The sequence below is a fragment of the Elgaria multicarinata genome, chromosome 2, assembly GCF_023053635.1.
Source record: "Elgaria multicarinata webbii isolate HBS135686 ecotype San Diego chromosome 2, rElgMul1.1.pri, whole genome shotgun sequence".
NCBI lineage: Eukaryota > Metazoa > Chordata > Lepidosauria > Squamata > Anguidae > Elgaria > Elgaria multicarinata.
Genome location: NC_086172.1, coordinates 105,622,765 through 105,637,337, shown reverse-complemented (window position 1 = coordinate 105,637,337; position 14,573 = coordinate 105,622,765). Strand labels below are relative to the sequence as shown.

The window sequence follows — 14,573 nt, the reverse complement described above, 5'->3', positions numbered from 1 at the left end:
GTGGTGGTGGTGGTGGTGGTGGTGGTGGTGAATGATTTCCAAAAAACCTGTGTGGATTCTGATGGCCCACTACCTGTTTTAGAAAACTGGTGTGAACCAGAAACCCAAATTTCAAGAGGAAATCTCCTTCGAGGATGAAGAATTACATGGCAAACATAAGACAAGGAAGGATTTAGATTTATATGTATTCATTAATAGGTGTTTTTACTGAAGTAAATAAAACCTAGAAAGGTCATAATCCTAAGCTAATTTATGTAGAATTCAGTCAAAAAGATTCATTTCCAAATAATGGTCCGGAGTCCTGAATGTGGCAGAGATTCCTACTTTTTTCTATAAGAGAGGAAGACTTCATGCACACATGTTCATTCTTTCACATGTGCCAACTTCATAGAAGAGAACATAAGGAGAAGAATTCTGGATCAGACCAAGGGTCCATCTAGGCCAGCATGCTGTTCACATAGTGTCCTCTGAGAATAGGGGAGACCAATGCACAAAAGTTCAATGCATGTAGGAGGTATTTAGAAATCAGGGCATTTGGTACACATATAAAAATGAATATGTCTTACCGTTTGCACTATGTAAATCAATGTTGCAGCCACACGAACAAGCTTGTTAAACCTTAACTCCAAATACTAGGGGGAAAGATGAAATAGTAAATGAAAAATATTTGTCATTCTATCATCCTTGGTCTTATATTGGTCTTATATTGGATTATTGCAATGCGTTATACGTGGGGCTGCCTTTGAAAACGGTCCAGAAGCTTCAGCTGGTACAAAACAGGGCAGCACGTTTACTAACAGGGACTGGCTGGCGAGATCACATTACGCCAGTCCTTTTACAACTTCATTGGCTGCCAGGCCAGGTCTGGGCCCGATTCAAAGTGCTGGTATTGACATTTAAAGCCCTAAACGGTTTGGGGCCAGGTTATTTGAAGGAACGCCTCCTCCCATATGTACCTACCCGGACCTTAAGATCATCTACAGGGGCCCTTCTCCGTGAGCCCCTGCCAAAGGAAGTGAGGCAGGTGGCTGCTAGGAGGAGGGCTTTTTCCGCTGTGGCACCCCGGTTGTGGAATGAGCTCTCCAGAGAGGTCCGCCTGGTGCCTACACTGTATTCCTTTCGTCACCAGCTGAAGACCTTTTTATTCACTCAGTATTTTAACACTTAATTTTAACTTAAATTTAAATTATACTGTTTTAACTCTGTATTTTAACCTTATATCAATTTTGCTGCGTGGTTTTATCCTGGTTGTGCTTTTTATACTGTATTTTGTATTTGTGTTTTCAACCTGTTGGTTGTTTTATGATGGTTTTAATTTTTGTGAACCGCCCAGAGAGCTTCGGCTATTGGGCGGTATAAAAATGTAATAAATAAATAAATAAATAAATAAAAATATTACATCTGGCTCAATAGGCCCAGTAATGCCTGTGAAATTGCTCTGCTTCTACTATGCCTATAAGAACAATTGGGAATTAAATTAATATTGGACAGCTAAAGGACCACAACTATATTTAACCTACAGGGATCTGCAATAGGCAGAAACAATTTAACAACATCCAACTTGACCTCTTAGTACAAGTATCCTGTTCAATTAAGATGAAAGCTGGGGGACCTCTCAATATCTACCTTAGTTGGGAAATTCCATCCTGCCTCCAAACACCAGATCAGTTGTTTAATTGAGCTGTGTTCTTCCTTGGCCGTTCATTTTGCCAACAAGGCACCTACTACCTCATCTAGCTGGATAGCATTAGATGCCATGGAGTTGTCAGAAGCCAAAGGTGATTCCCTTCTCATATCTCCTCAAGCCAGTCAGCAGTGAAAGGTAGAGTGGATATGCAACACTTCACCATTAAGATACTGCCGAGTGATCACCAGGGCAGCCAAGCCTTAAACCCCTCCCTGTCCACACTGAACCTGCCACTTGTGAAATAAGACAACAAAATCAGCACCAGACCAAGTCATGTTGCAATACCTTACCCCAGTAAAATTTCCATCACCGGTGGGGAACCTGTGGCCCACAGGCATAATCCACCCTGTGGAGGGCTGAGAAGCCTCTGTGAGCCCACCCTTGCATTCCCAAGCCTATCCTCTTGTCTGGAGGCAATCAGAGCTTGTAATGGAAACAGAGAGAGGAATCCCCTGTTATCTTTGATCTAATATGTGATCAGAGATAACAAAGGGATTCCCTTTGAACCACTGAAGAGCTAAATTGATCAAGTGTAGCAATAAGTGCATTTCCAGTATAAGATACGTTATGCATTTCAATTTATAGAGTTGCATATCCTCTGCATAAGTAAATCCCACTGAGTTCAATGATGTTTACAACCAAATCGTTGTGCATAGGACTGCAGTTCAAGTGCATTTATTTACTTATTTTCCACCACAGGATAACTGTAATCTGAACATGCGTTGAGTATTTCCCAAGACTGAGGTGAGCCTGCTTTTTCAACCACAGAGTAATAGAAAGACACCATGTGGACAGGGGTAAAAATGATTGTCGCAGTCTACTCTTAGGGCTGCCATACGAAAAGGAGGACAGGACTTCTGTATCTTTGACAGTTGTATTGAAAAGGGAATCTTAGCAGGTGTCATTTGTATGCATGCAGCACCTGGTGAAATTCTCTCTTCATCACAACAGTTAAAGCTGCAGGAGCCCTGCCGTCTTTTGTATCTGGTCAAGTGGGCAGGGCTCCTGCAGCTTCGACTGTTGTGATGAGGAGGGAATTTCACCAGGTGCTGCATGCATACAAATGATACCTGCTGAAATTCCTTTTTCCATACAACTGTGAAAGATACAGGAGCCCTGACCTCCTTTCCATATGGTCACCCTATCTACTCTTATTCCCTGACTTTTAAGGTGGTGATCTCTAGGGTGCAAATTTAGAACATATGTGAATCAGATTATCAAAGCTGAACAACTCTGAATGATGCCATACATTTAAATATACTCCCCTTAATCCCATTCATGTGCACAGTTTTACTATATTAGTAATATTTCCTTCTAATTGTTGTGGGGTGGGGGGGATCTCTCCTCCTCAAACCCACCATGCTTTAGAAACCAGTCTAAGCTGAGGCCATCTGAGCTTTCCTTGATCCAGGCTCCCAGCAGTCCCTAAAAAGGAAGCAGGAAGACACTGCCTGCAGCCTGGTCAACAACTCCAAAATACTTTAACCCTGTGATACTTTCTGCTGGTCTTTCCTTGAGTTGCTTTGACCCACTCTGAAACCATACCTGTTGTTTGTCTCACCATTTCCTGTCTATCAGACCTTAGCTTTCTCCTTTCTCTAATGATACCATCTATCTCCTCTTGCCCTAATAATAATGATTTTGAAAAGCAAATACAGAAATATAAAGGAATGGGGTTCCCCCCCCTCTCCTTTAAACTTAACATCTTTATAGGCATTTATTTAGACAAGGCTTCTGCAAGTAACTTCAGACTTCAGAACGAATAAAGAATATTCCATGCTGATATCTTCTGCAACTCTTATTCTTTCACAGTCCATGTCTTCTGTTCCTAGCTTGTTTGTTTTTTAAACAACTGCAACTTTAACTTTGAGAGGAAAATCCATTGTTCAAAAACTACCTGCTCTCAGCACTTATATCCAGGTCACTCGGGTTGTGTTATCAATAATTACTCAGTTGTGACAATGCACTACCATTTTAACTGAGTCAAAAATCATAGAAAATACTCCCCACCCACCCCACAATTTTCAGAAACTTAATACAATATACAAGAAGCACCATAGAGATCATAGGGATGTGTGAATTATCAAAACTAGAGCTGAAAGAGGTTCTCTGAATTAAGAACATAGGAAGAGTCATACTGTATCAGATCGAGGGTCCATCTAGTTCAGCATTCTGTTCACACAATGGCCAACCAGCTGTTGACCAGGAACTCATAAGCAGGACACAAATGCAACAGCACCCTCCTGCACATGTTCCCCAGCAACTGCCTCTACTACAGCACATAGCCATCAGGACTAGAAGCTATTGATAGCCTTCTCCTCCAGGAATTTATCTAACCCCCTTTAAAAGCCATTCAAATTGATGGCCATTACTACATCTTGTGGCACCGAATTCCATAGTTTAATAATGCGCTGTGTGAAGAAATGTTTTCTTTTATCTACCCTGAATCTCCCACCAATCAGCTTCACAGGATCACCCCAGGATCTAGTTTTTTAAGTAAGGGAAAATTCCACTTTGAACTTCATTCTGACTCATATCTGTGTCAGATGGTGAGCTTTGCTTTTTCTTTTCAGTTGAAAATTCATGAATATTTTTGTGCACATTTCCTGGGATGTATCTATGTTTCTCCCATGGATTAAAGTGAATCTGTGCACATTTTTCAAATATATGGGTGTTTTCATGTGAATTTTTCAAATATGTGTTTTTGTTCTGCGAGTTGCATCACATGCTCTAAAATGTACAAAGTTTTACTAGATCATTACATTACATTCTTGTTTGCATTCAGTTCCAGGAGATGACAACTGGGTAAATTCTTGGTTAAAATGAACTGAAAGGGATTTCTCATGCATTCCTACTAATAGCTTGTTATCCAGTACAGCCATTATTTCCTGAAGCTTAATTACATTATGTAGAAGTAAAGGCCAGGAGGTCATACAATTGCTTTGCTCCTGGTGACCACTCTTGTGTGGCCATGCCAGCTCTCTTCTTTGTCAACTATCTCCACTGATTTATTCATTATAGTCAGACACCATGATTTTGTACATCACCACTCAACCCAATTAGAATGGGCTTGTATCAGCATACAAAATTCCAGTTTTTGTATGCCTCAAATAATTCAGCTCCCATCCAAAATAAGAATAATATTTCCAGGTTTACCAGAATTATCTGGAATGCTTAGGGTGCTATATGAACACATTGTTATTTAGTGCGATGATAATCTGTATTTATTTGAACAAATGACTAATCAGTCTTGATTAATATACAGCCATAACCTGATAGTGCAACAATTTTTCACAACTATCTACCTGTCTGAATGTGAGAGAGTGAGAGTTAATGTTATCTAATCAGATCACCAAGTGCCAGCCAAGAAACCCCTAAAATCGTTTACCCTCACATGCACTTAATCTGGCAGGAGTAAAACAGAGTAACCAGGCCCAGCCCATTGTATCTTATTGTTTCAAGCGAGGTGGTAGTGCTCCCACAGGTGCATCCACCACCACCTGCCCACTCAGCTGGTCAGCTGCTTGACCAGCCAGCTCAGCTAGCCACCCGCTCCGGCCTATCTGGCCACTCCTGCCTTTTGCCCATCCATGGGGCTCCCATGAAAGGTTGACCAAACTGTCACCAGAGGTCACATAAGCTCCCATGATAGGTCAGCTGAAGTCCTCTCAAGATAGCTTGACTAACCCTCACGGCAGCTTTGTGGATGAGGGACAAGATGGGAGCAGGCACCCATGGTAAGAAGCAGCAGCAGCCTGAAGTGTACCCAGTAGGTTGCTCTAGAGAGCCCTGCCAGTTCCTCTCCTGCTGTGGCAAATTCTCCAGAGCACCTGCTGGAAGTGGTGGGGAGGCAGGGTTGGGTCCTCCTGGCAGGGGAAGGGGGCAGAGTGGCAAATTCCCACTCTGCTCTTCCTGCTTCGCTGCTTGATTCGGGTGCATCAGCCTGCATAATTTAGGGCTGGCTCTGAGAATAGCACATGGATCCTCCAAATGCTGGATGCAGGATTACATTTGCTCCATGCCTTTTTGTGGAGATGGATCTGTCTCACTATGAATAGGATCTAGGAGCCCCACATGCCTATCTAGCCCCACATGCCTACCTAGGAGCTCCCCAAGTGCCCCTAGGGAAGTGGCACTTGGGGAGACTATGGGCATGTCTAGACCTAAGTGTGTAGAGGGAGGGAGGAGGAGGATCTCGTGATATGCTGATCACGACATACTCTCCCTGAATTCACATGTGACATGCAACATCCAAGGAGGAAGCAGGGATGTTGAGGCTGCCTTTTTTTTGGAAGCCGTGGGGCCAGTTGAGCAAGAGTGAGGCCTCACTCCAATGAAAAAGTAAGGGGAGGAACTTTCCCCCCGAAATTGGCCCCCAAACTCCCTCCCTGCCATCCCAGGGGTAGCAAAATTGCTGCCAATTTCTGGTGCCGCACCTACTCGCAAGTAAGTGGGCACCAAGCAGGACAGGTGCCCACACCTCCTGCAGTCTCAGGATGGTCCCAGAACTGTGGGCAAAATTGGGATAACTGGACAACCAGTTATCCCGGGGAAATGGATGGGTCATTCCTGGTTGCCCCTGGGAACTCTTGTGTGTCATGTGGAAACACAGGGATGACCTATGGATGACCCTGGGATAAAAGTCTTGTGTAGACATGCCCTATGTTTAACCCTTCCCCATCTTGCCTTTTCTCTAATCTAAATTCCACCCCATCCCCAAAATGCTATTTAAAAAGACAGATATCAATGTTGTATCTCTTGGAGAGTGATTTAGATTGAGAAAGGGAAAGGTTAAACTGTCATCCAGAGTGTCGATCATCAAAATAGGCATGTGCACCTGCTGATATTTGAGGAAAATGCCAGAGATCCCAATCATGATCTGCAGTGCAATCATATTGCTACTTGTTTCAGATGCTGTTTCCTTCTATCAAGTATTTAATCTTTTTTCTTCTGTTTATAGATACTTGTCAGCTATAGCATGTCACTCAGTTGTGGATATTTCATACCTTATTAGAAATTATCCATCTTTTCCTTATTATTAGAGGTGATTCACTTGTCTATCTTTCTATCTATTCCAAACAACTGAACATAAAGAAAGTTCTTAAAGAAAGAAAATAGTTGGACAGAAATGGAATCATTATGTTTCTCATTCCCATATTGAATAAACAAGACCCAGTTCTGTTCAAATGTATCATTGTACTGATATCATGCCTTATTCCTTCCAGGTTTTTAAATAAATAAATAAATAAATAAATAAATAAATAAATAAATAAATAAATAAATAAAGCATTTCTGCTATTTGCTATATTTTTAGATATTCATCCATTGAAGGACATTCCTTATTCTTCCCTCTTGCTGCTATATGGATTCTTGCAGCACAGAATGGGATGGATTCAGAATCTGTCTTCCCTCGATGGGCTGCAGTCACTGAAGGTCCCCCTACCTGATTGTTGGGAGATTCCCCCCTTCCCCCTGCACCACAGTTCAACCAAATCAGCAGCATCCCTAGACCATCTGTGTAATGTTTCCAGAGTGCTGGAGGGGCTGTTGTGGAGAAGAGGGGGGCACGGAAGTCTGTTACCACCAACCCAGATGAAGATGTCTAAATCTGGGTCCAACCCAACAAATTTGTCACAACCAAGCCTTAATTATAGCAACCAAAAGTCTTTTCATCTGAACCAAAGATTACCCAGCACACATATCTATTCCTTGTCTTCACTGATTTAAACATACTGTTCTATGTCTGCATCAATCTAGACAAGATTGACATATCAGTTGACATATCTTCCATACTGCATAGCTGTCTAAATGTCCAAGATTTGGGGCAGAAGTTACTTTCCTGAAAGTGAAGCTTACCTCATAGGTGCTTGTGATCCCAGATTTGTAGAACACAGGTAGGAAAAGTTCTGAAGTAAAGAGGATGACAAATGTATAAGATATGAAGAACAGAATGAAGGAAGACCCATAACGATACACCTCCGCTGGGGTTCCCAGCACAGTCACTGCTGACATGAAACTAGCCGTGAGGGACAGGGCTACTGGTCCACAAGTCATCTGCCTGCCACCCACCAAAAAGTTCGTGGAACTTGCTTTTTTCCTCTCTTTAACTGCAAAAAATATTCCAATGCTGGAAGAAATGAGGAAGAGTGCCGCAAAGACAACATAGTCCCAGGAGACAAAATTTTTAACATCTGGAGCAATGAAGCTGGTCATTGTGCTAACTAGCGGGGCTCTAGTCAATTTGGTTTGTTCCTTTGCTTATATAAGAAACCAGTTCTTCAAAGCAAGAAAACAACTACCTCCCCATGGTTTAGCCAATTATATATTTAAAATCACAGATACAATCCAGGATTCAACAGGAGTGTTTGTTCAACAGGATTTAGTTCATTCCAAGGTCATGCTGTAGCAATTATTGTATAGGCCAGATTAAAAGGACTGGCACTTTCAGTGCAATTATTATCTGTCTGGTTTATAAAAAAAAAGTCTTCAAGGTGCCTGCTCTTAAACAGTGGGAAGAAAGAGGGATTCCAGAGAGCTCACACCCTTTTTTATCTGACAAGCTTTTCATTTAAGGTTAAACATTACTTTAACACTTCGACTCACTACATGCTGATTGGTCAGCATTTTACATAATAAAATAGAAACCATAGAGTTGAGAGCTTATGTTCATTGGTCTATGACAAGCTTTGTCAGCTTTGCAATGATATGAAAGCCCTTGGCTTTAAAACCCACAAAATCTCTAGATTTTGATTAAATATGACTTCGGATCTTGAATTGCTCCTCTGTGAGTAGGATGGCTCCTTCTGTTCACAGAAGGCACTTAAATTCAATAGAAGCTTCCACTGGTGGAAGTGGGGGTGGCAATTTTTGCTGATCCCCCCAGTTCTACCATCCATGTTGTTCCTTAGGGATCCCCAATCCTGCAAAGAAGTTTGGGGAGCACAGTGGGTGGCTGAGGGAAAGGGGGGAAAGCAAAAAGATGGCAAACCATTGATTTTAAATGTGGCATGTAATGTCAGTAATGTCTTCACCTATTTCAGGAGTGGGTAGTCTGAAGTCCTCCCAATGTTTCAGCCTACAACTGAGAGCCAGTGTGGTGTAGTGGCTAGAGTGTTAGACTTGGATTTGGGAGTTCAGGGTTCTAGTCCCCACTTGGCCATGGAAGTTCACTGGGTGACTTTGGGCCAGTCACAGACTCTCAGCCCAACCTACCCCACAAGGTTGTTGTTGTGAGAGGAGGAGTTCCTTGGAGGAAAAAAGGCGGGCTATAAATGCAATCAACCAATCATCAGACCTAGCCAACCTAGTCAATGGTGAATGATGATGGGAGCTGTAGGCCATAATTAGTCCACCCCTGACTTACTTGATGGGAGTGTGCTAATTTAAGTCATTTTAGGCTGGCACCGACATATCAAATAGCAAGTAAGTCCACTGATTCCATAAGATAATCAGTGATCTATGAAAGGCCAACCAAAGCCTATCTATCCATTGTGAGATAGAAGTACACCTTGCTAGGGATGGAAAAGAATTTAGTTTGGTCTGCATTTTTAAGTGAACCAGCCTAATTCATACCTTTCCAATGAGATTTCACATTAAAGGAGATCTGAGCTCACATAGACAGATTGATTACTTTCTGAGTGAATAACAAATTCATTCTGGATAAATTCACCCATCAATATTGTATGGGATGGACTTATGGAATGGTTGGATACATGTGCAACTGACAGGGACAGAAATAGACTGATTTGTCAACGCCTACACATCACACACAAAACACATGTACAAACAAAACACATACAACAAGAGCCCAATCACTGCTTTTGCAAGGGAAAGCAGGCTTGGGTGGAAGATTTGAAGTAGAGAAGTGGTGGATGGGAGGAGGGCATATGTAACTCTTTCCCCACTTATCACTACTCTCCTCCAAATCACATCCTTCAGCAACTACTTCCTCCCGCAACTTTTCCACTCAAATCCATCTCCTGCTTTACCCTTGACTTCCGTTATGCATTCTGCATGTAATTAATTTGTTAGGCCGTTTGCTGTGCACTTATCATATGCCAGCAATGAATGGGTTGATACATAATGAGACCAATTCAAATGTTCCTCTGAACATGGATGGTGGAACAAGCAGGATTCCACCCATTGGCTGGGCCCTCTATATATGTTCAACAGAAGGTCTGAAAGAGCCAATGCGTATACAACAGTATATGTGCAGTTTATGTTCATGCAATTCAAGACCATTGTTAAGGGTGGGTTCACAATCCTATGGACAGAACCTACAGTTTGTGTCTGTATTGGCTCTTTCAGGTCTTCTGTCAAACACATGTAAGGATGAGACCACTGGCTAAAGCTTGTGATCTCCCACTCACTCCTCTAAATGCATTCAGATGGATGTCTGAAAGGGTCTTTCTTTACCAACATCTCACATATGAAAACAGGAACAACTGATTATGCATGGCTATAGGCCAGTGGTGAGGAACCTTTTGGGCCTGGGGGCTGAATTCCAATTTGGGAAAGGTCTCTGGGGCTGCATTCCAGCAGTGTGTGCGGCTAAGGGCATAGACCAGAGCCAGGACAGAGAAAGAAAAGTGGGTAGAGCTAAATGTAATTCTTATCAGGGTGGGCATTTACCCACCAAGGGTACAACACACAGCTCAGTTCTATGCATATCTAGTCAGGAGTAAGCCCCACTGCAGCACTTTCAGGCATGCAAAGGCATGAGATTTTTTTACTCATTCATATATTTATTTGTAATCCTGTGATCTTCCAACTGCAATCTGAAGTCCTACAGCTAAGAAAAGAGGAGGAATGCTGAAGAAATCTGCCACAGACTCAAATGAGGCCGGATTCCAAAGAATCTGACCTCCTTAGTTGGCATCGGCCCGGCCATGATCACCTCAGCATCTGCAAGAGTTCCTGTGGGTTGGCTCTCCGTTAGCTGATCATGGTGAAATTACATCCATAAATAGTGTATTTACACCATTTGTGGTTATAAAGCATGGCCGCAAATAGCATAAAAGGTGCCATTTATGGCTCAATTTTTCCCACTATAGGCTAATGGCAGCCACAATTAACCTTTCACATCTTTTAGAAGCACAGAGAGCTGCTCCACAACCTCAGGGAGACATAGCATGACTACTGGGAAATCCATGGTGCCCAAAGCAACCTAGGTTTCCCTGCAGTGGATGTCAGGGAGTTTGTCCATCCGAGAAATAGAGAAATAGGTCTATCATGGATGGCCTTGTGTCCTGCTTTGCTGAGGCAGTCCTCTACTTAAAGTGCTATCTGGGGACAACCCTCTATTTGAAAGTGTTCTCTACTTGGAGCACTTTCCAATACTATGAAAGGAGAACAGGGCTCTTCCTTTAACCCCAAAACAGAAAAATGGGCTGCAGTTGGAAAAATACAAAAATCAACAGAGCCCAAAGAGCACCCAACTGCATACACTGAGTACAGTTAAACACTCAACAAAAGACCATGGGATGTCTGCATATGCTCCTACACATATAAATTATTACACTCAATATGAATTCTTAAAGACAAGTTGCAAAAGTGTTTAAAGCAGAATATCCAGTTATCTTAACACTCAAGGTTATATATCATAAGTATATCAAATTACATTTACATATAGCAGAATCCCTATACCACAAATGGAATAAACTCCTTGTTGGGTTCATATATTTTTTTTGATCTGCAAAAGAAGGAATCCGGTAAATTAGTCCTGTTTCATCCTATACGATTTCTTCAGATAACCAATCTTATAATCGCCATGTGCTATCATGCCATGTGAGAGTAGCCTCAAGCTAGTAGTTCCTAAAACTATTTTCTAATTTGTTTAGAGATACCCTCCACAAACAATGTTGTCTTAATCACCGGCTTGCAATTCCAAGAGCTTTGAGCAGCGAAAACAATGTTAAACAGAAATTCAGTTGAGTTCATTCTTGGCTAGTATTTATCCTGTTCACACCTTCTGAAACTCAGCACAGGCCTGGACACATTTTGCAGCTGACATCTGTACATTTCTGAGCTTGCAATGCAATTTGTGGGGGGAAACAAACAAAAATACACTCAAAAATGCATCAATTTGAAAAAAAAGTGTGTGGAAATTGTGTGCTTTTGAAAAAAAATGTTCACAATTGAAGAAAAATGCATGCATACATTTGTAGAAATGTGAATGAAAAATACACACAAATTTTCTTGCAAAAAGGAAAAAACAAAGCATGCAATCTGATACGTAATCAAGTCAGAACAAGTTTTGAGGTAGAATTCAGAAAACCTTGACAAGCTTGAGTTTGCTGATTCACACATCCCTAACTATAGTTCTATTTAAATTATAGCACTTATTTCTTAAATTGCATCTATATGTATAAATTAGCCTGTATTGATGTAAACAGTGTTGTGTTCAGAATTATGAAATGAAGGTTAAACCTATCAGTTCAAAAATGTTTGAAACTTTTACATGGGGATTTAATTTCATGGGACAGAAACTAGCTTGATTTGGTTATTTTTCCCCCTTTGGTCTGCCTCAGTTATATTTTAATTTCCAGGAGTGCAAAGTTCTTCAGTTACACTAGCAGAGAACAGTAAGAATGGAATTAGCTGAATTGGCTTGAAGTTCTTCCCCAGTGTTAATGTTAAATCTAAAAGTATGATGAACATCTAACAGATAAACATGATAGTGGTAATGCCATACCATTACATCAAAAATATCTTCAGGTCAATTACCAATTGAGATTTGTGATTGAACATTAACTTCAGAACCCTACACAGAGTTCTGAACATCCTGTCGAGCACAGTACAACTAAGCAGATAGTCACTACAACTAAGAAGATACCTTTTCATACCAATTCAGAATTCTTATCACCTGAAGAGTAAATTTATCTGTGGCCTTTGGGTTCATTAAAAAATACTCCCAGTGATAGTAAACTCAGGTAGTAAATGCCAACAGAAACTGACCCAAACCAGGCTGATTGAGGTATAGGAAGGAAAGGAACCTCTCGTGCAAGCACTGAGTCGTTACTGACTCTTGGAGGGACGCCAGCTTTCACGGACGTTTTCTTGGCAGGCCTTATAGCGGGGTGGTTTGCCGTTGCCTTCCCCGGCCATTGTTACCTTTCCCCCAGGTAACTGGGTACTCATTTTACTGACCTCGGGAGGATGGAAGGCTGAGTCGACCCAAGCCGGCTGCCTGAAACCAGCTTCCGCTGGGATCGAACTCAGGCTGTGGGGAGAGTTTCAGCTGCAGAAACTGCTGCTTTATCGCTCTGCGCCACACGAGGCTCGATTGAGGTATAAGGGAGCCCTAAATATAACAGAAGTACAAAAATGCTTTTAAGAATCTTAAGTAGGAAACAAACAAACAAACAGTCCAATGGAAACTGACCATGGTCAGCAGCCTCAGGGTGTTGAGTATCAGTTGGAAAATCAGAAATCTGAGGGAAATGGAAAGGAGTATCCTAGAGAAAAGTGTGGCTGGCTGACTGACTTGAACCTTGAACAAGAGCATAGGGTGACCATATGAAAAGGAGGACAGGGCTCCTGTATCTTTAACAGTTGCATAGAAAAAGGAATTTCAGCAGGTGTCATTTGTATATAGAGAGAACCTGATGAAATTCCTTCTTCATCACAATAGTTAAAGCTGCAGGAGCTATACTACAGTGACCAGATTTAAAAAACGGCAGGGCACCTGCAGCTTTAACTGTTGCAGGGTAGAGTCCTGCATTGAGCAGGGGGTTGGACTCAATGGCCTTGTAGGCCCCTTCCAACTCTGCTATTCTATGATTCTATGAAGAGGAAATTTGACCAGGTTCTCCATATGTACCAATGACACCTGCTGAAATTCCCTTTTCAATACAACTGTTAAAGATACAGGAGCCCTGTCTTCCTTTTCATATGGTCACCCTACAGGAGCATTCATGTTAGAAGGTGAGGATATACAATTTTGTGCACACGTTTCTGTAATATCCACATTTGTGCATATACTTTTTGTTCAGAGAATTGGGAATTGAAGTATAATAGTATTCTTATTTGCATAGTCAAAATGCACTTTTGGCAAGTCCTTAACAAAATGCAAATCAAACAAATTTCTCCCTCATTCCTAGTGAAACAGCCCTAGTGTATGAGCTTCATCACACCAGGGTTATACTGTGCAATCACTGCAAATTGCGTGCAAAGGACTCCGAAGTTTCCCAGCTTATAATCTGCTTTGACTGTGAAGTACTCCCATGCATCCTGCTTTAATTGTGCTTTAAAGCCAAAAGACCTGACCTATTTTGCTACCTATTTAGGAGCGAATCATTTGTTGATTTCCGAGCGGCCACTGGGGGGCGCAGAAGGAGGATTTGATATGTTTAAACAAACACTTACATCTGCATAAGCTTTAAAGATAAAGACATCAAAATTGGCACAGTAATAGATATTAAGGAGAGCTTTAAGCATACCAAATTTGAATTGCATTGGGCCATCTGTTGGTTTTTTATGATTTTTTTTTTTTTACATTTCCCCCCTTAAACCCTTTTCCTGGTATGCAAAGGATCTTAGGAGCGCTGCCACCCGGGGTGTAATTTAGCCAACAACAACAACTTTTCGCTATGGGGATAATTCAAGGGAAATGGGTACGTGGGATGAGGACTAAAGTCTCTCTCATTCCTATTATAAGCACAGCATCCTTCCCCATTCTCATGCTCTCCAGACTGGCTATACTCTCCGCGAGCCCCTGCCAAAGGAAGTGAGGCACGTGGCTACCACGAGGAGGGCCTTCTCTGCTGTGGCACCCCGGCTGTGGAATGACCTCCCTAAGGAGGTTCGCTTGGCACCTACATTATATGCTTTTAGACACCAGGTGAAGACCTTTTTATTCTCCCAGCATTTTAACAGTCTATAAATA

The 14,573-nt window shown here is 41.8% G+C and overlaps 1 protein-coding gene across 1 annotated transcript in view; it reads right to left on the bottom strand.

Annotated features, from left to right (window-relative positions):
• The window catches only part of SLC5A12 (solute carrier family 5 member 12), a 31,870-nt gene extending 23,970 nt beyond the window's left edge, over positions 1-7,900 (bottom strand). Inside the window, exons 1-2 of the mRNA XM_063118796.1 lie at positions 7,544-7,900; positions 567-632 (exon numbers count right to left, since the gene is read on the bottom strand). Of these exons, the coding sequence (XP_062974866.1) occupies positions 567-632; positions 7,544-7,900 (423 nt within the window). The remainder of the gene's footprint in view (positions 1-566; positions 633-7,543) is intronic.
• Positions 7,901-14,573: the final 6,673 nt, after the last annotated feature.